General features: G+C 49.0%; 1 protein-coding gene across 1 annotated transcript; it reads left to right on the top strand.

Moving 5' to 3' along the window:
• Window positions 1-252: 252 nt before the first annotated feature.
• On the top strand, window positions 253-23,897 carry LOC308629753 (Fc receptor-like protein 6; the record flags this gene model as incomplete). Its single annotated transcript, XM_081257964.1, is given in 12 exon segments — window positions 253-388; window positions 9,432-9,491; window positions 15,734-15,924; window positions 16,524-16,709; window positions 16,713-16,773; window positions 16,902-16,946; window positions 16,949-17,140; window positions 17,551-17,676; window positions 21,012-21,077; window positions 21,960-22,092; window positions 23,587-23,695; window positions 23,772-23,897. Coding segments are annotated over 12 exon segments (1,431 nt in total).

The following is a 23,897-nucleotide window of genomic DNA, read 5'->3' as shown; positions in this document are numbered from 1 at the left end:
AAAGAAAACATCTGAAGCAAACATATAGGTTAAAATATTAGCATTCTATATTTTGCATGTTAAGCATACAGATGTTTCTTTTAGCAACCTAGGTCCTTTTTTGGTTTTAATTCAAGATGGAGAAGTTTTTGTTTTGTACTGCTTTCAAATTTTGGAAAAGGTTTGGAGGAGAGGAGGATTAAGGCCACATCTCCCAGCGACCCAGGGGCTGGAGCCTGCCCCAAATGCACCTCTGGGATCTCATCCTCAACAATGACTACCTGCGGGGCCAAGGGACCGCGAACTAGCGAAAAGAACTGCGTCCAGCAGCTCTTGGCGCGGCCGCCCAGAATCACAGCGAGCTGCGCGGCGCCCCCTGGAGGCCAGACCGAGCTCGGCACCTCTGTAGGTGAGAACAAGGAGCTCCGGAAATGCCCCCGCTGCGGTGGGAGTGGAAACTCTTCAACCGCTTTGAAGAGCAATCCGGCGCTATCTAGTACAGTTGGAGAGGCAAGTACGCTATTATTCAGAAATTCCGATTTTAAGGTTTTACCTTAGAGAAGCTCTCAAATATGTGCCCAAGGAGACGTGTACAGATGTTCTTTGCAGCAGTGTTTATGATGGTCAAAAATTGAAAATGGCACCGTTATCGATCTTGAGGAGAATAAATCAGGTTAGATGTAGGTATCCAATGAAATACTATGCCACTGTGGACATGACAGCCAGAGCCACCTGTGTGAGTGTGGATCCATCCATCTCACAAAGCATGCTGAGGAACTGGGTGAGTTACAGAATCCTCCCACAATAAAACTACTTGCATAAAATGTAACTATGCAAACAATGCTATGTATTGTTGTTGGATACACACACATGTAAGGAAAGTATAAAAACAAATACCAAATTCAGGAGTTACTTCTGGGAAAGAAGGGAGGAAAATAGAATTGGGAAGGAATCCAGAGGTGGGGTGTCTTCACTGTGTACTACGTTATTCCTTTAAGAAAGACAATATCTGAAGCAAATATGACATTTTAGAATTAAATAGAGTGGAGTGGTGGGTACTCAGATGTTTCTTATGTTATCTGTTATGCATTGCTTCCTTTCTTTCTTTCTTTCTTTCTCTTGATAATCAGGTGTACTGAGGTATAATTTACATACAATAAAATTTTACTTTTCTGAGTGTTTAATATTACACGCACACACACACACACACACACACCACAGAGAGTGAAGGCAGAGGTGGGGTGGGGTCAGAGCCTCTGAGGCAAAGAGAACAGCAGAGGAAGGCTGCATGGAGGGAGGAGCTGTGGTCGTTAGCAGAGCTGAAGGATCATCCACAACAAGGTGAGAGAAGTGGGTGGTTTCAAAGGAAGCCGGAAAGAGAGGTAGGGCTCCCCCTGCTGGGCATTATAGAAAGGGCTATGTTTTATTCTCAGTGCAATGAAGAGAGACATTGGAAGTTTTAAGCCAAGGAGTGTTTACGCTGGGTCTTTTTATCTTCTGTGTAGGTCATATCTCTGTGTGAAATGCATGGGAGGGCAAGAGCAGAGGCGGGGAAAAGAATTAAGAGGCTTTCACAGTAATGGAGGCAAAAGATATCAGAAGATCCACTATAATGGTGACAGTAAAGATGGGGAGAATCAGGTGGATTCGAGATATATTTTGGAGAGGAACCAATAGAACTGGGTAATAGATTAGCTGTGAGGAATGACTCTGAAGTTTCTATCTGAGTAGCTAGTGGTGGTGCTTACTGAGATGAGAAAACATGGGGAGGAGGGCAGGGACAGTGGAAGGGTGGTTTGTTCCCACCAAGGAGAAGGATGAAGGATTTTATTTTGGATAAGTTAAGTCTGAGATATTTGTGGATTACCCCAGTGGAGGAGGACAGCCAACGGTTGTATATTCCGGGTCGAAGTCTACCAGAGAGGTCGGGTCAGGTCAGGATTTGGTGTTGCCGTCCACTATTTAAAGCAGTGGGACTAGGGAGACAGTGTAACCAGTGAAGAGAAGTGATGAGAAGGGGAAGGGAGGGGACCCCAGGACTGAACTCTGAGGACCCCTATGTTCAGTGTCAGGTTGAAGAGGAGGATCCAGCAAACAGACTAAGAAGGAGAGGCCAGAGAGGTAGGAGGATGATCCAGGAGAGGGGGATGAGATGGATGCCAAGAAAGAAAAGTTGCTTCAAGAGGGAAGCAGCTCGACTGTTGGAAATGCTGCTGAGTAGCCAGATGACCAGAGGGTAAGGAACGGTCCTTGGGGCTGGCCACACAGGAGTCATTGTGACTGTGACGGAAGCAGGTCAGTGGTGCAGTGGGGGCCGAAGCCAGATCATCGGGGACTGAGGAGTGGGTAGGGATTGCAGAAGAGGACACGGGGAGTGTGGGCGACTCTTTTGAGAAGCTTGGCAGTAAAGGGAGAAGAAGCCTGGGTGGAAGCTGAAGGAGATGAAGAAGGCAGAGGGCAAGGTTTGTTTGTTTTGAGATGATATTTGCGCATGTCCATATGCAGATGAAAAGAACCCAGTGGATGGAGAATATGGTGGTGGGAGGACCGCACGGAGTGAATTCAGGGAAGACAGGAAGGAGAGTGAAATCCAAGCTGCACAGTGAATGCAGCTGAGCCAGGATTCTAACTCAGATCTGTCTGACTCCGAACACCATGCTCTTTCCCAGATACCTCATTGCCTCTTTTTAGTTTTTATTTGCTCACAGGCATCCAATTCCCAGGATCCAGTGCACTGAATCCTTTACCACCACCTTCTCTAAGTACACAAGTCAACAGTCTTCCCATTTCCATCTGGGTTCTGTGTCTACGCAGGGAACTGGAGGAGAAAATAAGCAAACTGAAGAAAATGAAATCTGACCTATTTTATGCATTCTGGATAAATGCATGAAATAGATTATATTTGACAATGGTAAACAGACAACCTCAAAAACCCAATTTATTGCTTTAATTATATATGCTTTTCTTCCTCAATCTCCAGGGAAGAATGTACCTCCTTCCATTTTCAGCCGCTTCTATGGAGCCATTCCCTAATTCTAAGACTGCTTTTGGTGACCACAGGCTTCTAGGCTGCCCTATCTGAACCACAACTGAAAAAAAAACTTTAACATGCTACTTAGGAAAATATATGCAAGGAGGAATGTAATGGGTATGTATACAATCAAGAGTAAGGAAATACAGATGGGGTGCAGCTGTGATTCAAAGAAACATAGATTAAATGGAAGCCCCCCCCCACCAAAGAAACTGATGATCTCCCATTAGCCAGGAAGGAAGGAATAGAGGTACTGAATTATTTGGATACTAGGCTAACTCAGAGACAGCCAAGCGCCTTAGGTAGGTCAATCCCACCCTAAGACCCACTTATTCATGAATAAGAGAATGGAAGTGGGGGTGAGAGGACCTGAAGAAGGGCAGATCAGGTGACAATTCAGCAGCCCTCCAGCTGGCTGTTACTGGCCATAAGCAGGACCAGTAAGAGGGGAGCCTCTGCTGTATCTCAGTCTCCATCCCACACATGTCTGTTGAACCAGGCACTGACTGCACAGCAAAGAACAAGACCAACTTGCCCCATGCCCTCTGAGAGCTTGCAGTCCTGTGGAGGGAATGCACACAAGAGGCGATTACAATGCCGGATGGGTGTGCTAAATGCTGAGACAGATGTATGTGCCCCTCAGCCAGCCTGGGCTGGGGGATGGGGGGTGGTCAGGGAAGAGCTTCCATAGGAATGGTTATGTAAACTGAAATCTAAGACACAACTGGGATTCAGGCAGACTGGCAGTGGGGAAGTGATAAACAACAGAAATACAAAGCATGCACACATGCACGATACCAGTTATCCAAAAGGGTCATAGTATGGGAAAGTTTGGGGCAAATCAGGGTCGTGACACCCAGGTGTTTGACTTGCACAGCGGGGTGGTGAGTGGTGCTGCCAGCTAACACAGGAAACACCAGAAGAGGACCAGGTTCGAAGGCAGGGGCTGGGTTCAGTCTCAACAGCTGTGCATATGAAGCCTCTGAGACCTCCACGCAGAGCTCTCTGGTAAGCAGTTTCATATCTTTTTTAAAAAATTTTATTGGCGTATAGTTGATCTACAATGTTGTGTTAGTTTCAGGCGTACAGCAAAGTGAATCAATTATACTTATACATATATCCCCTCTTTTTAGCTTCTTTTCCCACATAGGCCATTACAGAGTATTGAGTACAGTTCCCTGTGCTATACAGTATGTCCTTATTGGTTATCTATTTTATATATAGTAGTGTGTATATGTCCATCCCAATCTCCCAATGTATCCCTCCCCCAGCAGTTTCATATCTTAAATGCAAGGTTATGACCTGCATTAGAATGACAAATATGGGAGTCTGCGTTAGAAGTGATCATTTAAACCATGGGCACAGATGAGACTATTGAATGAGAGACTATAAAGTGAACAGAGAACAGGGCCTGGGACTGGGGTCGAAAGAACTTTTTCAGAGACCCTGAAGGAGGGAGCAGAGCCTGCTGTGAGTGGGGAGGAAAACCGGGAGAAGTTTCCTGGTGTCCCAGTGTTCAGGGAAGGAGGGAGTAATCAGCAGTAACAATGTGAGCATGAGGTCAAACAAAGTGTGAACAAAACCCCACCCACTGGAAATGCTGGAGACATGAAGGAGGCAGAAGCCAAACTGGAGCAGGTTGAGGGGTGATTGGGAGGGGAGCAAATGGAGACTGGGGGATGGCAGAATGCATGTCGGTGCTTCCCAAACCCTTTCACTTTGTGGCACATATAGAAAATTATATATTTTTTAAATTTGTTTTATTTATTTATTTTTGGCTGTGTTGGGTCTTTGTTGCTGCGTGAGGGCTTTCTCTAGTTGCAGCGAGCGGGGGCTACTCTTCGTTGTGGTGTGTGGGCTTCTCATTGCAGTGGCTTCTCTTGTTGCAGAGCATGGGCTCTAGGCACGGGGGCTTCAGTCTCAGGCTCTAGAGCACAGGCTCAGTAGTTGTGGCGCACGGGCTTAGTTGCTCCGCAGCACGTGGGACCTTCCCGGACCAGGGCTTGAACCCATGTCCCCTGAATTGGCAGGCGGATTCTTAACCACTGCGCCACCAGGAAAGCCCTAGAAAATTATATTTAAATGGAACTTTGGGTAATTGAGCAAGGCTGCTCCCCACTGGAAGTGTGGCCCCACCCAGCTGCCCTGAGGGCTGAGAAGATCAATATCTTATAACACCTGTAACCATTTGTGATACACCAGTGAGTCTTAGAACACCAACTGGGAAGTGCCGCCATCTTCTACTCTTTGAAGAAGAGTGACTGTAAATGGGGCTTACGGTGAGTGTGGAGTCAAGAGAAGGGTTGCTGGAATGGTTTGGTTTGGTTTGGTTTGGCTTGAAGACAAAAGAGACTTGAGCATCTTTCAGAGCATCTTTCAGAAAGATCCAGTTGAGATGGTGTGACCGTACTCATGGGAGAGAAAAGTTCATGTAGCATTGGTGGTACAAGTCTCCTGAGAAGGTATAAGTGTAGACCCCAATTTCAGGTGGAAGGATGAGTGTACAAGATATTGTGTGCCCAAAAGTGTAATCCTCTCCACAATACTAGAAGTCAAGATCATTATTACCTAGTTAGAGATTTAAAATCTGAGGTTAAGCGACCCCTCCCACCCCCCATCCTCCACTTAGTAGGCAGCAGAGCCAGAATTAGAACCCAACTCTTTGACTCCAGAACTCCTAACAATTATACGTTGCCATACCTTGAAGCTCTTACTATGCTAGGCCTGGAGACACAAAAATAAATTAGACTTGGCTCTTGGCTTTGGGGAGATCACAAACTGGAATTAGAGAAAGACAATAAAAGAAATACAATACAGTGTGATGAAATAGGATAATGGAGGCATGAAAAAAATGGTTTAAAAAGCACAAAGACCACACTGAGTGTATGCCTGTCTCCTCCTAAGCTCCCAGGGGCACAGATGGACTGGGCATTGAGCAAGAGCTAAAACATAAAAAATAAAGCTTGATGGATAAGTGGGTAGGTGGACAGAGAATGACCTTTCGGTATTAATAAAGATGCTCTCATTAGGGCAATTGTCCATGTAGCCACAGGGGATTGCTGCAGACCTGACACAAACTTTCCCATTGGCCCTTCCAAGTTCTCTCCAGGTCTCTAGGAGGGAGAGGGAAAGAGGTTGATCAGATGCCTCATAGTGCAGCCAGGCCCAGAGCTTCATTCCCAGTCTGGCTCCATCTTCACGGGACTCCTGGTCTTTACAGCTCCTGTCCTAAATTCTAGGCTTTTGATAAATTTCCTCAGTTCTCTCTTTCGAACCTAATTCAGAGAAATGATGTCAAGTTCCCTGGGCCTCCAGTCCCAGCTAGGGATGTGGCTCCAATGCCAGCAGGCTTCATGGCTGAGTACCTTTACACAACTTACTTCACCTCTTTGGGTCTTTCCAGTACAAACTAAGGTTGAGGGGAAGGCTCTGGTAGCTCAAGGCTTCCACACTCCTTTCCTTACAACAGTAGCTAATCATCAAGCACTTCCCACTTGCCAGTCATTATGCTAAGCTTACAGTATTCAACAAGGCATCCACTAGCCACATGTAGCTATATAAATTTATTTTTATTTTTTAATTTAATTTTTATTTACTATTGGAGTATAGTTGATTTACTAGCTATTTAAATTAAGTAAAATTAAAAACAAAATTTCAGTTCCTCAGCCTCACTAGCCAACCACAAGTAGCTACATGTGGCTAGTAACTACTGAACTGGACAGCCCAGAGAACATCACCACCATCGCAGAAAGTTCTAGACAGCATTGTCTAAGTGTTTCTCAAGGTTTTATCTCCTTTAAACTTCCTAACACCCCTATGACTGAGGAGTAATCGTTCGTCCACTTTAGAACTAAGGATTCTGCGGTACAGAGAGGTTAAAAACTTCACCAAGGGCTTCCCTGGTGGCGCAGTGGTTGAGAGTCCGCCTGCCGATGCAGGGGACGCGGGTTCGTGCCCCGGTCGGGGAAGATCCCACGTGCCGCGGAGTGGCTGGGCCCGTGAGCCATGGCCGCTGAGCCTGCGCGTCCGGAGCCTGTGCTCCACAACGGGAGAGGCCACAACAGTGAGAGGCCCGTGTACGGCAAAAAAAAAAATCCTTCACCAAGCTCTCAGCATATTAGTACCCAGAGCAAGGATTTAAGCCCAGGTGGGTGGCTCTGGGGCCCACCATGCTGTCTCCACGCCCAGAACTGCCCCTAACCCCTGCTATCTACCCCGCCCTTCCCTCTTACCTCCTAGGGGGTGGGGCTGAATCTTCTCATTCCCCAGAAGCCATTGTCCCTTACCACTGCTCTCCTGCCAGCTCACCCTGAGGAATGAGGGCCCCTGGGCTTCAAGCCCCTTCTGGCTGAGAACCCCCGCTCTGTTATCCTCCCCACCTCCTTTTAGCCCCTTATTTCCCTTAAAGTATTAGTATTACGGGTTTTAATCCCTCCAGCCCATCCCCGTCTTGATTCATGGTGAGCCTGGGTCTGGGAAGAATCCTAACCTGGGAGCAGCCCTACTTCCCTCGGGTGACTTTCGTCCCCAAGAAATGATGTGCAGCCAGTTCAGCTCAGAGAGCCAACTTCACTAACACCTCTGAAGGTGCAACCAAATCTTACTCTGCAGGGGTACAGCGAGAGGTGGGGGGGCTTCATGTACTCAAGCTGGTGGAACCCAGTGAAAGTGGAAGCAGCCAGCGGCTGAGGCTTCAAGGGTTCTGCCTGCAAAGCACCTCAAGTGCTTGCACGCTAGACCGTTTGTGGTTGTCCCGTCTCCTACCTTAGCTGTAGCCCACGTTACCCTCTAGACCTGCAGCTGAACAAAGTTAAAGACAGCTAGAGTCAGGAGATCCATTGGAAAGAGAACGAGAGGAAAATGTATAAATGTTAACATCTTGAGCTGAGCCAACAAGATATTCGATTCCTACTTTACTTCCTCACTCCTTTTACCTCTCTCCCAATCAACTGAGTCTCAAAAGAATTGCCTGGCAGTGCCAGATTGGTTTCCCATTTCCACTGGATCAGAGAATCTCGGGCAAGAAATCTTAGAAAATTCACCCTGTCCATTCCTGCTTTCAGCAGTAAGCACAGAAAACTCCAGACTACAGTATATGAAACTTCTCACCCAAAGACTTCCAGAAACAAGCTTACTGTCAGAAAGTGCTTCCTGGTATGTTACCCACCTCTCCATGCTTCACCTTAAACTCACATGTTCAGTGCTCAGAGGATGTGTGGGTTGGGGAGTTGGCCTCCTTCTCTGTTGAGAGACCAGTGGTTTCCAGTTTTTAATCTGTTACAAGTGATGCTGCTATGAACATTCTTGCACCTGTCTTTTGGTGCCCACACATGTGCATATACGTAGGAGTGGAAACGCTCGGTCATCAGGCATCTATGTGTTCAGTTTTAGTAGATTCTGCCACACAGTTCTCCAAAGTGGTTGTACCAATTTATATTCCCTGTGGAAGTGTACGCGAGTTCTAGTTGCTTCACATCCTCACCAGCACTTGTTTGTCTATAGTTTTGGCCATTCTTATGGGGGCTGTGGTGGTATCTCACTGCAGTTTAAGTTTGCATTTCCACGGTGATTTATGAAGTCAAGTTCCTTATCCTGTGTTTATTGGGTGCTTGGATATCTGCTTTTGTAAAGTACCGATCCAAAATATTGCCCATTTTTCTAATGGGTGGTCTGTCTTTTTCTAACTGACTTGTAGAAATTCTTATATTCTGGATACGAGTCCTTTGTCAGCCATATGTATTGAAAATACCTTGCCACCCTGTGGCCTGCCTGTTCACTCTCCTAATGGTGTCTTTTAACGAATGGTTCTTCTCAAAATAATAACCTGACAGTCTTAAAGCCTCAGATTCAAAACCTCCAGCCCCATTCTACCCCAACCTCATCAATCCCTGATTCTCTCCTGAGCTCACAGTCCTGTGAACTCTTTTCAGGATTCCACTTCTCTGCTTCATTGCAGTGTCCAGACACATTTCTCCTTGAAGAAGAGGGTACCTTGGAGAACTAGACGTCACTCGGGGTGGGGAGTGGATGATCTTAGTGTTTCTAGAGCTGTGCTACCTTCCAGGCTAAGTGATGCTGAGGCCAAGCAAATTCTGGCAGTCTCTGTGTCTTTCCATAGCCCTGTCCCACCCTAGTTCCTAGCATGAGCTTTTTCAAACCACAGAGAGAGCATCCAAAAGTGCTTGCTAGTCGCTTACCTGACTCCTTTATGCTTTAAGGTCAAGAAAATTCATTGGTGTAACACTCCTTCTACCAAAGAAGAAATACCAATTTGAGCTTTTAAAGTTTCTTCCCCACTTCCCGTATTTAGATTATCAAGCACTAACACCACCCACGTCAGAGGGGGTCACCCACCCACCCCTGTGCCTGTGGCCTAGATGCTGTCCCTCCCAGTCTCACCCCTGCCTTCAGTCTGCCCCAGGTTCCCTCCTCCACGCCAGGCCAGGCCCCCTGCTGCTCTGGACAGTTGCACTGCTCTTCGGTAAGTCACCAAGCGCCAGCATCCTCTTCTGAGCACCAAAGACTGTAAGTCGTTCCTAAGACGCAAAGTTCCTTATTTCACCTTTCCTAGTTCAAGTGGGTTATGGCTGGAGCTTGAGACAAGTGCGTGCACATGGGCATGCTTGAGAGTGACGGGGATGAGAGTGATGGGCATGGAGACATAGGGGAGTCCTGGTGTTCCCTATCCCATTTTCCTGGCTCCTGGAAGGGTAACCCTTCGATATATCAGAGCTAATTAGGGAGGCAGAAAATCACATGCTGAGACCCAATGACACTTTTACCCTGTGAAATCGGGTTAAAATATCCATCAGGGCTATCTTGAAAGGAAAACGATATTATAGAAGGGAAGGAGGCTGCCAGAATGTAAGAGAAGAGATCAGGGAAATGGGAAGAAAGCAGTTCCGTGCATTTCTGTCAGCAACAGGAGCAAAACATGGGGTTTTACAAGGAGATATGTTTTTATGAAGCCTCAGCTTTTTCTTAGAACCAGTCAACAATGACTGGGCTTCACACCTGGTCAAGAGGTTTATGCTCTAAGTATCCAAAGCCCCCTTCAAACTGACCATTCTTCTTCTGCCTACATCCTCTGTCTGTTGTGGAGGGTGGTGGGGGTGTTCTGCTTTGGGTCTGACTGGTCCATGGGGACCGATATGAAGGTTCAAATCCATTCTTCTGAATCTATACCAGTCTCCTTGCTCTGAGCACCCTCGGACAAGTCACCCCTGCCAATGACTGCAGGGACTGGTTTCCAGGCAGAGGATTGTTGTGGGGTGAGTTACTTGGCTCCCCCAGGCTCAGCTCAGGCTCGGCCCAGGCTCGGCTCAGGCTCGGCCCAGGCTCGGCCCAGGCTCGGCTCAGGCTCGGCTCAGGCTCAGCTACTGTCCCCTGCTACACTTAAAAGGAACAAGTCTGGGCATATAGTGCTTTACGGTTTCTGAGTTGACTTACTTTTTGTTTTAAACTTGGTCCCAGAAGCTTGTTTGTTTTCATTGAACCAGAAAAGCAAAACCATTCCTAAATACACTTGCTTCCTAGACAGCGTTTGTGGGCGTTTATCCCCTGGGAAGACAATACCTGTTCCACCTAGGGCTCTTCCTTCCCCGACATCACCATGTTGCCCTGTGTGTTCTATGAATGGCCGTTTGGACAAGTGAGAAGGTCAGTGCTCACGTTAGCGCAGGGACAGGATGGCCTCGTGCCCAGATACACTCCAGAGGAGAGGTTGCCAAGGGCAAATCACTTCCTTGTGAAAGGAACAGCCCTTGAACTTGACTAGATAAAGTCTAAGAGCTTCCCAGCGTGTACCGCAGGATCTGGATGGGAGAGAGCAAAGGAAGAGGGAGGGAGAGTCAGTGACTGGCTGACTAGTGGACAGCGTACGGGGAACCCAGGCAGGACTGAGTCACACCTGATGCTCACAACCCCAGAAAGCCAGCCTAAGATTCAGACCCCATGGCTAAATATGTAGGAACGGAGTTACCATAAAGGTAGAGCTGCTATTTCCTCTCAGATGTGGACAGAGAGACAGAGAAAACAAAACAGTGAGTACCTACTTTGTAGTACATACATTATCTCATCTAACCTTCAGGACATTATAGGGCAGGGGTTTTTTATCCCTATTAAACAGTTGAGGAAACTGAGGTTCAAAAATGTTTAAGAAACTTGCCTAGAATTACGCTGCTAACAAGAGCAAAGTTACCCTGGTAACAACGCAAACCCAAGTTCGTATGATGTCAAACCCCATGCTTTCTCCATTCTACCTCACTACCTCTAGTCTGGGTATAGTTGGATTCTAATCAGGTAAAACTAGAAAATAAAATTCATTTAAAGTGCCTGGCAGGACATGGTCACACAATAAATGGTGCCTATTATTATTATTGGCTATCAGGGATTCAAGAGGCTAGAAGCCCTGACATTGGACATGCTGGTACATGGCTGTACACTAAAGATGTATTTAAAGTTTAGGAGATGAACCTTGATCCTCCTCTGAGCTGGGCACTAGCCAGTTTCCCTCTCAATACTGGAACCCACCCCCCATGTGCAAACACAGCATCTGTGACACACGACCCTCCCAGCTGCATGGCAGCCACAGCTTGACAAAGCAGCATGTTCCAATGTGGTAGAACTCGACCGTGGCATAGTTCCTCATGTTGAACTGAAACCTGCCTCTCTGATCTAACTTCCGTGAATTAGTTCCACTTCTGCCTTATGAAGTAACAAGTCTCTCCCTTCCTTTAAGCTTAGACCATCAAGTATTTGAAGGCCACTGTGTATCCCTGTGTACTCTTTCTCGTCTTTCTCAGATAAATGTCTTTCAATCCCTCTAATGGGAAATGGTTTCTAGACTCTGTTCATTGTGCTAGTCTGCTTGGTCTTGATGGGCTTTGTCAGTGGGCCAGGAGCTGGGCTTTCTCATCCCTCCCATAGTGGCCTGAGTGCCGAGTTCAGTGGAGCTGCTCCCTGGATCATCCGGGACTCTGTTGTGTGACTTCGCGTGACAATAGCTCAGCTATCTCATCACACTGTCACCTCATCTTCAGCCTGCAGCTCACTGAGGCCCTCGGGTCTTCTTTATAGGAACTGCTGTAAGGAGGTGTCGCCCACTCTGTCTCCAGTTGGCGGCTGTCTTGATTATACACAGTGGTCCTGCAGTCACAATCCCAAGGTCTTGCAGTGCCCTGGACAGCAAGTCATCAGGATCTGGGAACATGAGCTCATTTGAAGTGCCTATGCTCCCTGGATGCCTTCTCTCTTGTTATAGGCGTCAGTCCCCTCAACCCTGTCTGTTCATCGCTTTGTAGCTGCAAAATCATTTTCCAGGGGAGAAGAGAAAGGAAGGGGAGGCATCACTACCCAGTAAGGTCTTACTTCGTCACTCTGAGGTCAGGCCTTCTTTCTGCTTTCAGTTAATGTAGTAACCACTTTCCCAGGCAGAGGGTTGATACAATCTATGTAACTACTCTGTAAGGGAAAAAAGACTATTATCTTTTCTGTTATACAGACAGAACCAGGAACTGGAGGCTCTTTAACTTTAAACAGCTTGTCCAAGGTCACATAGAAAGAGATGGATTCATGAGTCTAGTCCAGGTCATCTGGTTCCAAAGCCTGCATGCTCTCCATTACACCAAGCTCCTAGAAGAAGATGTGTTTAGCATGGAGGCCTGGGGGAGATGGAGGGATGGAGGGATGGTAAGAAAGAGATTCTGCACACACTGAGAACCTGCAGGTGAGCTAACCCTGACCTGAGTAGGTAGAGAATGTGTCCCAGGTCATGTGGACAGTGAGGATGACAGCCTGTGAATGAACATGCCAAACATCTGCTGAGGCGGTCTTCACCCACCCCCTCCAAGGCCATTCTTGCATTTCTCAGGGTTCTGCACAGCACCCAACATGAAGGGCACAGGTAAATGCCTGGGGACAGGCTGGACTGACTGCACTCAGCCCTACACCATTCATCATTTCACCCCTTGCCCCAAAGCCCAGAATATGCTCCACTGCTTTATATCCAACTGTGCCCCTAAGTTTAGGGTCCTCCATCCCTTGGGCTGATCACACCTGCCTCACTTCATCTGTCATCATTTTGTGGTTCGGCCTCTCTTTCCTGGCCACCTATTCTCCTCAAACATTGGTTCCTCTAGAAGCATTAGTGCAATGCATACAAAGTGCAACACGCTGTGTGACACGCTGGCCTGCTGATAGTTCTCTCATCTGTCCGAGCTGCCCATCCATGTCCCAAGACCTTTTAATGATTACTCTTCCAGGGAAATCTCACCTCTTTCCTCTGATCACGCCCATACTCTATTCCCCAGAGCTCTGTGGACAGATGGACCACGGGAATCAGGTCCTGCCTTTGCTGTCTGAGTTCTTCTGTAGGTATAAATTAGACCCTCAGCACATTAGTGTAAGAATCTAGTCCTATGTTTTCTATTTTTGTTCCCTGCCCCGCATGAGTGGGCACAAAGGAAAGCATTCATGCATCTATTCAGTATATGCTTGTTAAACACAGACCATGATCCAGGCACAGGCACTAGGCATAGGTAATACGTCAGTAAACAAGACAGGCAGAGTACCTGCGATCATGGGGCTTACATTCTAGACAGAGGGAGACAGGTGATAACAAGTAGGCAATTTAATGATAAGATAATTTCAAACGGTGATAAGTGCTCTGATGATAATACAATAGGGTATTGTAATAGTGATGGAGGAGAATTCTTTTGACTGGGGGCCCCCAGCAAGACCTGTTTAAGGAGGTGGCATTTGAACTGAGATAGGGTAAAGGATTCTAGGCAGCAGGTCCACCGTGAAAGTTGAGTGACTGAGTGGCTGGGTGGCTGGATGTCTGGGTGACTGGGTGGTTAGGTGGTTAGATAGTTGGGTGGCTGGGTGTTTAGTGGCTGGGTGACTGAGCAGTTGGATGGCTTAGATATTTATGTGCTTAGGGGGCTGGGTGGTTGACTGGTTGAATGGATGTTAGCACCCCTTTATAAGGTGACAGTCCTCCTCCTTGTCAGAAAGTTTTTTTCTGCTACTTAATTGAATTCTATCACTTTGTTCTCTTGCAGTTCCCTGTGTCGGGAAAACTGGTGAGTCTTGTCTATGTCTCTTTCATCTCCAAGTGTGTCTCTGGGCCAAAACTTAATGGACAGGGAAAAGTCAGGACCATTGGGTCCCCCAGAAACATCTTCAGAGCAACACCTGCCTAGGCTTCTTCCTCAGGAGTCTTCACTAATTCCCAGGAAGAGGAGAAAGCCAGCACTCTACTCTCTCAGGCTGCGGATAGTTATAGGGTGACTCAAGTCCCAGAAGAATGGCTCTAGGCCACTATCCGGCTCCCTTACAAGTAGCAATGGCTTCAGTCTCCTCCTCTCAGTGTGGCTCTGGAGCTCCTGTAATCTCCATTCATCAAGGCTCTGGACTCCCTTCCATCCCTCTAATGTTCAAAGAAGCAGGCATCTTTCTCTGTGGATCTGCCTCATTTCTCCCTTGGCTACCTTTGCCCTCCCGCCCATCCTGTCCCACTGAACTCCATGGAGCCTCTGTCAAGTAGGTGAAAACTCTGGCCTAGGAACATCTTGACCTCCAAGGACATGTTCTGTGTATACCAGGGAGGGAAATCTAAACCAATAGTTAGTGATGCTAGAAAGAGCAGCCAAGGAAGAAAGACCCATTATTCAGCTATGATGTGAGCATCGTTACCTAGTCTAGGGGGAGGGTAACGGGTTCTAGGGATCCAGGTGGATCCAGGCAAAGGCAGGATGTTCTGGGGCTCTCCTCAGGGCTCCCTATCTGATTACTCATCATTACTCCCAGGCTCCTGAGGCTGTCTGGGATCAAAGAAGTATGCCCTGGGGCCAGGCCAGCCTGGGATTGCCCTGCCGGTGACGCTGGGTCCCCAGGAGCCCTTTTCTTGTCCATGTCAGGACATAAAATGCATTTTAGAAATGAGGACAGAAATGACAGATCCTGCACCATGACTGTGGTGGAAATGAACCTCACTGCTGGGAGTGCCGATGGAGGCTGGGCCTGGGGAAGCCTGATGAGGGAAGCAGGAGGGAGCGAGCCCAGGCCGTGGCACATCCAACACCCACCCCTCCAGCTCCTCTCTGGTGGACAGGGGTGCAGCTACCATCAGAGGTGGACGCTGAAGAAAGAGCTGCACTGGAGTCACCAGAGGAAAAGAAACCAATCTAGGGGAGTGAGAATCTAATTAGGAGGAATGAAGCAGAACAATAGGTGGAAGGAATCCAACTTGACTCAGGCTTGTCAGGGTGGCGGAGGAAAATGCAGTATAAAAGGAGACAAGGAGGGGGACTTCCCTGGAGGTCCAGCGGTTAAGACTCCGCGCTTCCACTGCCGGGGGCACGGGTTAGATCTCTGGTCACAGCCAAAAAAAAAAAGAAAAAAAAAAAGGAGACAAGGAGGGTAGGAGGGAAAGAGGCCAGAGAGAAGGCACAGGGAGAGGAGGGGAGGGGAGGGGGGAATAGAGGAGAAGGGCAGAGGAAGGAGAGAGGAAGGAGGGGTGCAGGAAAGCAGAAGCCCTGCCCTGGTCTGGCGTGAAGGGCTGGGAGACAGTGACAGCTGTGAAGGAGCTGACCAGGAGCCTCCATCCCGGGGAGGGGTTGGGGGGAAGGCTGCGGGGGAGGCATTGGGCTGGGGGACAGAGGGAGAAAATGGACTGAGGGACCTGCAGCTCCAGGGTGACCCTGTTCCTGTGTCTCACAGCCTGGCTGAGCCTCCAAGTGCAGCCAGACCCCGTGTTTGAAGGGGATATCCTGACTCTGCGATGCTGGGGAAGGAGGGATGGAAAATTCCTCCATCTCTCTAAGGGCAACCAGACTCTGTCCATGGGAACAGCAACAGTGAACAGCAGCGGCCGGTACAGCTGCACTGGACAGGTGACATACATGCAATATGTGGGCAGACGAACCTCAAGGACTCTCATGGTTCAAGTCCAAGGTGAGTCACAACTTGGGGGACTGGGGGGAGCGGGAAGGGTGCTGCTCAGGGGTCTGGTCTTACAGGTCGGCAGCTCTCTGGGCAGCGCCCTTCTCTCTGGCTTCCCCTGATGCTGGGCCAATCTGCAGGGCCCTGAGATGTCCAGGATGCTGTCCACATCCCTGCCCCCGCCATGGGGCATGTCTGGAGCCAGGGAAGGGGGGGAAGATGCCCTGTGGGGGAAGGGAAGAACTAGCCCTGCTGCTCCCCCCTTGAGACCCTGAGCCACACCCTTCTCCTCTGGGCACTAGGTGACCTTTAAGGCCCTTCTGTCACTGGCTTTCTGGGACCCCAGAGGGGCTCAGGGCTGTGGGAGTCAGTTCAGAGCTGGTGTGTGGGATGAGAGGCCAGGTGCTGGGAGACAGTGACGGCACTTCCCACACGGCGCAGGGCAGGGCCTGGGATGTGCCGAAGCTCAGACCTCACCTCAGACTCTAGGGGCCTCGCTGTCCAGGACTCCCCTCCTGAGCCCTGGGCGGCCTCTTCCCAGAGCTGTTCCTGCCTCCTGTGCTGACAGCCCACCCCTCTCGTGAGCTCCATGGGGGGAGCCCGGAGCCCACTCCTCGGTGAGGGGAGCCCGCGGTCAGCCTGGCAGCTCCTCTTCTCCTTCCACAAGGAGGGCCACACCCTGCAGGACAGGGGCCTCCATCCAGAACTCTGCATCCCAGCAGCCGAGGAGGGAGACTCCGGGCTTTACTGGTGCTAGGCGGCCCTTGAGGGTGGCTGGGTCCAGAAACAGAGTCCCCAGCTGGAGGTCAGGGTGTGGGGTAAGGAGAGGATGGGGAGACCCTCCCCAGGGGCCTGGGCAGTGGGGTCCCCTGGGAATGTGGGGAGGGGTCCCCAAGGGAGGAGCCTGGGGGGTCCCGCTGACCCTTCCAACTGTATGCTGCCCCTGTTCCTGTGTCCTGTCCTCTGCTCACCTTGAGACCCACCAGCCGAGTTGTGGAGCTCCTCCCCTCCGATCCTCATTCTACCTCAATGGGGACACCCTGCGGAACCACGTGGCTCCCCATGGTGGAGCCGTCTCCTTCCTCTTCCCGGTGATGTCAGAGCAGAATGCTAGGAACTACGCCTGCAAGGCTGAGAACAGTGTCTCCAAAGAGACAAGCAAGCCTGAGACACTCTCCGTGGATGGTAGGTCTTGTCCCCCAACTGGGCTGTGAGCCCCAGCAAGCTGGCCAGGGTCAGATCTCACTCCTCTGTGTTCCTCCCGCCATGCTTCCCACAATGCTGGGCCCAGAGCAGGCACTGCATGACTGACTGAGCATGGAGCCCGTTTGGAGAATCTGTCCACTGAACCTGGCAGGGAAACAATGAAGTCCACAGAGAGCGAGGGGCACCGTGGAGGGAGGGCCACATGGTCATCCATGTAATTGCCCATCCATGTTGACATCCTTTGATCCGTCCCTCACTCCCACTGGCAAGGCTCCTTCAGGCCAGGTGGTTCCCGCTAATGCCAACCACTCTGCCTCTCCTGTGCCAGTCTGGGGTGCAGTTGTTAATTTCATCCTCAATGCTCACGGTCACCCCTACTCACCCCCCAGGTCCTCGGGTCTTATCTGCCCCCACTAGCATCAACTGGCTGGTTCCTTGGCTGCCTGCAAGCCTGCTTGGCATGACGGTCATTGCTGCTGCACTTCTAGGGTATTTCAGGCCCTGGAGAAAAACTGGTCAGTAACTCTTTTTGGCTTTCTTGATTGCCGAATCCCTATGCCAGGCACAGCCCAGCCATTGGAAAGCCAGAGCCTGACAGGACCAACTGCTTACTTCTGGGTATTGGGAGGAGGAGGGACTTTTCTTCACACGTCATACAAAGGGGCCCCAGGGGGGACACTTAGAGCTTCCAGAACTGACACACACAGACACAGTGTCTCACACGCCCACTCACCCAGAGAGCGCACAAGCACACTACTGCACACTGGGGCATGAATAAAGGCACAAACAGGAATTCTTTCAAGCCAAACGAGGTGTAGATCAGTGTCCTTCACGTTTGGAAGACGGCCTGTGGCTGTGAATATACTGAACAAACCCAAGGCCTCCAGTTCTCTCGTTAAAGTCAGCAGAGCTCTGGTCTGCTTAGTGGAGGAGAAAGAAGACATGAGAACTCCAGTGCACATGCATGCTCATGCATACACACTTCTGTGCCGTGCTGTGCCCTGGGTGAGAGTCCATGTCTCTCAGATCATCAGGAAGGAAGTGTGGTGGAGAGCACTGGGGAATAGCCCAGTCCCAGCACTGCTATTTACTAATTCAGTGACCTTGGGCCAGTTCCTTTTAAGTTTCACTAAATGTCTCCCTCTTGGGATGTTGTAAGGTCTGAGTTAATGAGGTGACATCTGTCTCATACCTGATGTATTAGCCTGGCACTGAGTGGGTGCTCAGTACATTCTCTTCTGTCCTGAGCACATCACCCCGGCAGGTTCCCAAACTGCCTTTGCCCCTGTTATCCATTCTGTAATTCCTCTGATCAGAGTCATAAAAAGTTTAGCTAAAATTCAGATGAGAGAAATTCTATAGGGAGAGAATTCTATAGGGAGAAATAAGTGAAAATAATCAGATAAATGGCATTGCTAGCTCACCTATTGGTTTTGAAATTCCAGACTCTCCTCTTCTTCCTGTCATGGTTATGATAATGAAGCATGAATGTTGGCTTTCAAAGCAATCACCTTTGGTGGCTACGGGTTTATTCCAACTCTAATGCTTGTTTGCCTGGGGCTATGTTGAAGGGAATGGCTCCCAGTGCCAAAGCTATTTGGTGCCAGTTTATTCCTAGGGCTTCAAATCCACCTACAGAAGTTCAAATCAACCTACTTCTTCCTCCCTGGGGGCAACATTTTTATTTTCCACTTGCCAAGGGCAGAAGTAATTGTTCTCATAGACCTCCAGCTAGATTTGCTTTTTCAAGTTTGCAGCTCCCTCAGTTAAGGAATTTGTGATGAGTTCTGAGAGCTAAGCCAGACTGTTCTTTGAGCAAGACCACCCAGTCCTGCAATCCAAGTAGTCTTCCCTGACCACCAGCCAGGATACCTGAAAGCATCTCTCCCCAGCCCTAGACCCACTACGTCACCAGGCACCCCAGTTAGGGCTTGAGCCAGGCTCCAACTTCCTTTCCCCTTTTTAATTTAGCAGCCTTTGTCCAGCTAACTTCTCATCTCTCCTTTCCTTTAGTCTTGAGTCTAGATTTCATCAAGGCAGGCCAGAGTTGCTCTAAGGTATACCCGTGCAGTGGGAGAAAGATGGAGGCAGGCCCAGAGTTAAATGAGGAAGCAGCTGGAGTAGGGGACCATGAACTGAAGATCTGTGAATTCTACCACCTCTGCACCTGTCATAAAGCCAGCCTGGTCTCAATAGCATGGGTATTTCTGCCCACTCACCTCTGGGTCAGAGAGTTAAAGGCAAAGCAACACAGTACAGCCATCTCCCTCCCAGGCCCAAACAAGATGGTGGAGGGACAGTCACTGGTGAAAGATCTTCAAGGGGAAGATGCCTTTCACAGGGAGCAAAGGAGCGTCCCTCTTCATGTGGCGATTTTGCCTCCCCACCCATTCCCACTCCCCTACCCCACCCCCACTGCCAGTCTGGGAGCACCTGGGCTCCATTTTGTTAAGGAACCTGTCTCTCATGAAAATAAGACTCCTGGTGGTGGGCCTATCATCTCAGAAGCTCAGGGGCACACAACCTTCCTTAGAATGTCACTCAGAAAACCACCTTCAGGCCCAATTCCATAGCCACACAAGAGACACAGTCCAACAGCTTTTTTCTCCATGCCCAGCTTTAGAAGACGCTTAACCATTTCCAGACAGCATATCCATTCCTCAACAAATACAAATGTGCCACCACTGAAGATATTCCACAGACTGTATCTCTGAAGGCAATGTTCAAAACATTTTGACCAATTATGGAATCACTAGGACAAGGATGTGGTCATACAGGAGGTCTACTTCAAAGTAGCAGTTACTTAAGTGTGCAAGTTCTGGTTGTTTGCTTAAAAGTGTTCATTTCATTTCCCACTGTCACACCTCCCATAAAACACAGTTCCATCAAATTCACAGAGCTCTTCATGAATGGAGACTCAGAAACACAGCCTTGACAAATGAGCATTAGAGGCCTCTCTGAGTCTCCACAAATGCCCTCTTGGTTTTACAGGAGGAGCCATGTCCAAAGGTGCTACCTGACAACTCTGATGCTTTCTTGCTGTTAGAGCTAATGAATATTTCTTGGACACCAGGCAAGGAACCAGGTGTTCTAACATCCACCTGTGACCCAATTCCTATCCCAAGAGGTCATTTTTAAAGTTCTGGAAACGCCTGATTTCACAGAGGCAGCATGCTAGTGGAGAAAAAGTGTACACACTGGATTAAGATTCTGGCTCCACCACTTTCTGTGTGACCTCGAAGAAGTCACCTCTCCCAACCTCAGTCACCTCATCTAAAAAACGGAAATCACAGTATCAGCATTTGCAAGGTGGTTGTGAAGAATATCAGACACCGAAGATTTAGGTAGGTGGGCTTTAGTGACATCCAGCTCTGTGCTTGTCCCTGGGTTAGGAGGTTTGCTATTAAGTAGACGCTGTATTTGAATTCCCTGGCCCTGTTTCTGGCACATGGTATGTTGTCAAAGTTACTAGCTTTTCCTCCTTCTGAAAAGCAGCCTGACTGGTGGGTCTGGGTCCTTTCGATGCAAGGATGTGACCCATCCTTTCTGACCCTGCTTCCTCCCAGTTTGTGATTCCCATGGAGCCACCCTCCCCTCTGGGGTATTTTTCAAAGGAAACATCCCATAAAAGTTAACCGTGTCCAGACCTGTGAAGTAACCCTCATTAACAAACCAGCCTCAGACCTCTAGCAACCTCTGTTGGCATTCTTTTCTCTTTTTTTAGTTTAATTTTTTAATTTTTTATACAATTTTTAAAGGTAACTGACATTCTTTCTCTCAGCCTCTCTGTCCCCACTGTCCAGTCTGCTCTCTGAGGGCGCTCAGTGAATTGTGCCTTTGCATCTCCTAGGGCCCCTTCCACCCCGGAATCTGCCCCCAGCCGTAGGTGGAGAGGAACACCCACTGTATGTCAATGGTAAGGACTTGCAGTAGCACCAGTATCTGTCTATAAAGGCAGAGAAAGGCCTCTTAAGGGAAGTCATAAGAAAGAAGGCCTCACGAGCCCGAGTCTCAGGAATCAGTCATCTGGGGAAGGAAACAGATGGCTTCTGGGGAGAGCTTAAGGGGCCAGTGCATGGAGCTGGTGGTGGGAGAGGGAAGTAGGAAGGGATCCCAGCCCCCAAGAGGGAGGTTTAGACCAAGGGTTAGCAAATTTGACCATGGGTCAAATCTGGTCCACCAAGTATTTTTGTAAAGAGCATTGTATATGTGTCATGTGTGGCTGCTATCACACTACAGAGCCAGGTATTTTCAAAACCTAAAATATTCACTACCTTTTTTACAGAAAAAGATTGCCAACCTCTAGTTTAAACAATGTCAGGGCTGGGGAAGCTGCTAGAATCTGCTGCAGGGGTCAGGCACCTCCTGCCAAGATGGATATCCCACATTAATAACTGCTTCCCACTGCCAGTTATCACCATAACAGCCCCTGATTAGCTTCCCTCCATATGTGTTTCTGGGTCCTGAGGTGGGAGAGCAGGTGGGTCCTATTCAAGCTGCAGCTGCGTTCCTTCTTTCAGTTCATTGCCAGAATGAGAACAATGAAAGGGTTATCTACGCTGTGGCGCATACGATCCCAAAGGAGAGTGAAAGGTGAGTGATCTCAGGTCAAACTTGACATCTTTGCTCATGTAAAGGGGAAGTTTGGGGCCTAGGGTGAGGTATCACTACCACCATCATCACCATGACAACTGTCATCACCCTGACCACCAACATCACCATGACCGCCATCATCACCCTGACTACCAACATCACCATGACCGCCATCATCACCCTGACCACCAACTCACCATGACAGCCATCATCACCCTGACCACAGCCACCTTCACCACCACCACCATCATCTCCTCCTTCACTACCACCGTCACCACAAACAGCGCTATGTCCACCATAATCACCATCATCTACATCATATCCACCACATCTCCACTGTTACCATCCCAACTAGGGAGGAATTTTTTTTTTCCCTTTTCTGAGCACTGTGGAGCAACAAAGGAAAAAAAGAAAAAGAATGATACAGTTTGTCTTTGACCCTCAGTGTAAGTCTAAACAGGACAGTCTCAGCTCTAAGAGGGAGCCATAAAGACCATGAACCCCGGCCACAGATACCAGAGTCAAGATGGCAGGCACGGGGAAGGCTAGTCCACTCTCTAACAGACAAACAGGCAACGTGGAATCATGGGAGGAGTGTGGGAGTCAGTCAGAATTGAGTTCAAAACTTGATTCTATGTACTCACTGTGTGCCTGTGGACAAGTTATTTAAGCTCTCCGAGCCTAATCTATAAAGTGTAGATAATGCCTACTTTGTAAGATTATTATAAATGGCTAGGAATAGAACATGAATCCATAAAGATTGTCTGGTATGCAATAGGTGTTCAAAGATAGGAAGCTTGTTTTATGTCTTACCTGTTCTGAGATTTCAATTCCTGGTCTGTAAAATGGATCTGAGTCAGTCTAGGGACTCTGCTTCCACCCATAAAGGGCACTAGGGAAAGTGGACAGCCAAGAAATCTCTTGGACTCAGGGCACTTCTCCCAGGACCTGACCGGTTGCTGGCCAGAGCATTGCCAAGCAGATGGGAAAGCACACGTGGGCCCAGTTCCTTCCTGAGAAGAGTCACAATGAGGACCTAAACATAAGAAAGGATAAAAGAAGCCAACCTCAGACTCTATGGTTTTCATTAGCAAAATAAGGAAAAAAAGAAAATATGATCCTTTTAATCCTAGCAGGCAACAAGGGTGAAGGCATGATTCAGGGCAGGGGTGGCGTCTGGGACAGTCTGCTTGCAGCTCAAGCTCTGAGCAGGCTTTCCCTGTTGCGGGGGTGCAGGGATCTGAAACCCAAAGTAAGGAGAGCCGTTATGTTCCAAGATGCATAGAAGAGGGGATACTGGAGCTTTTATCAGTGGGAGAATGCTTCACGTTCACAAAGATTCAATATTTGCCTACGGTTCTGCTTCTTATGGAAGTGACTGTGGAGAGTGATTCACCTGGCTGAGCCTCAGTTTTCTCATCCCACTGTGAGAAGGCATCAATACCCCCTACTTGGCAGGACTGATGTGAGATTAGGTATACAGAATTATACTTCTGTTAGCTGTGTACTAGATAGATCAGCTATATAATTTTCACACCTAAATGGTTGCCTGGTGCAGAGTGGGTGTCTAATGGAGGAGTTATTCTAGAAGTATCTTGGGCACCTTCTTGTCCCTTGCTTCACACTGTAATCCTGTAAGGCAGTCACTGTCAACACCACCACCCTTTCCTGGTTGAAGCAGCTGAGACTCAGAGGCCAGGTGACTGGCCTCCGGTCACACAGCTGGGGTCTCCTGATTCCCAGGCCCACCTGCTTTCAGCTTGAGGGTGGGAAGCCCTGAGAAGTAAAAGGGGGAGCAGCCCCCCACCCTGGCCGGCCCGTGCTCTCTGGAGGAAGGTGCCACGAGGAGGTGGGAAAGGGACACCCCGTGAACCCAGTGCCCTAACCTTAGTGCTGCTCTTCCCTACAGCCAGGCCTGCCCAGTCAGCCCAGCAGGAAAAGGTGAGATGGGACCCCTGCTCTTTGCTCATTCTCTGTGTGACGTCTGCTTCCTCACCCTGACCTGACTCTCCCACAGGACATTTCTGTCATCTACGCTGAGGTGAGACGCCCTCAGCTCAGTGAGGTTCCAGCCAAGGGGCTGAATAGAAGAAGCAGGACCCAGCAAGATACCATTGGTGAATGCGAGGGGGTCCTCTGCTAG

The sequence above is a fragment of the Mesoplodon bidens genome (assembly GCF_964165515.1).
Source record: "Mesoplodon bidens genome assembly, chromosome: 2".
NCBI lineage: Eukaryota > Metazoa > Chordata > Mammalia > Artiodactyla > Ziphiidae > Mesoplodon > Mesoplodon bidens.
The sequence above is the reverse complement of the archived record's forward strand: the minus strand, read 5'-3'. Positions and strand labels throughout refer to the sequence as shown.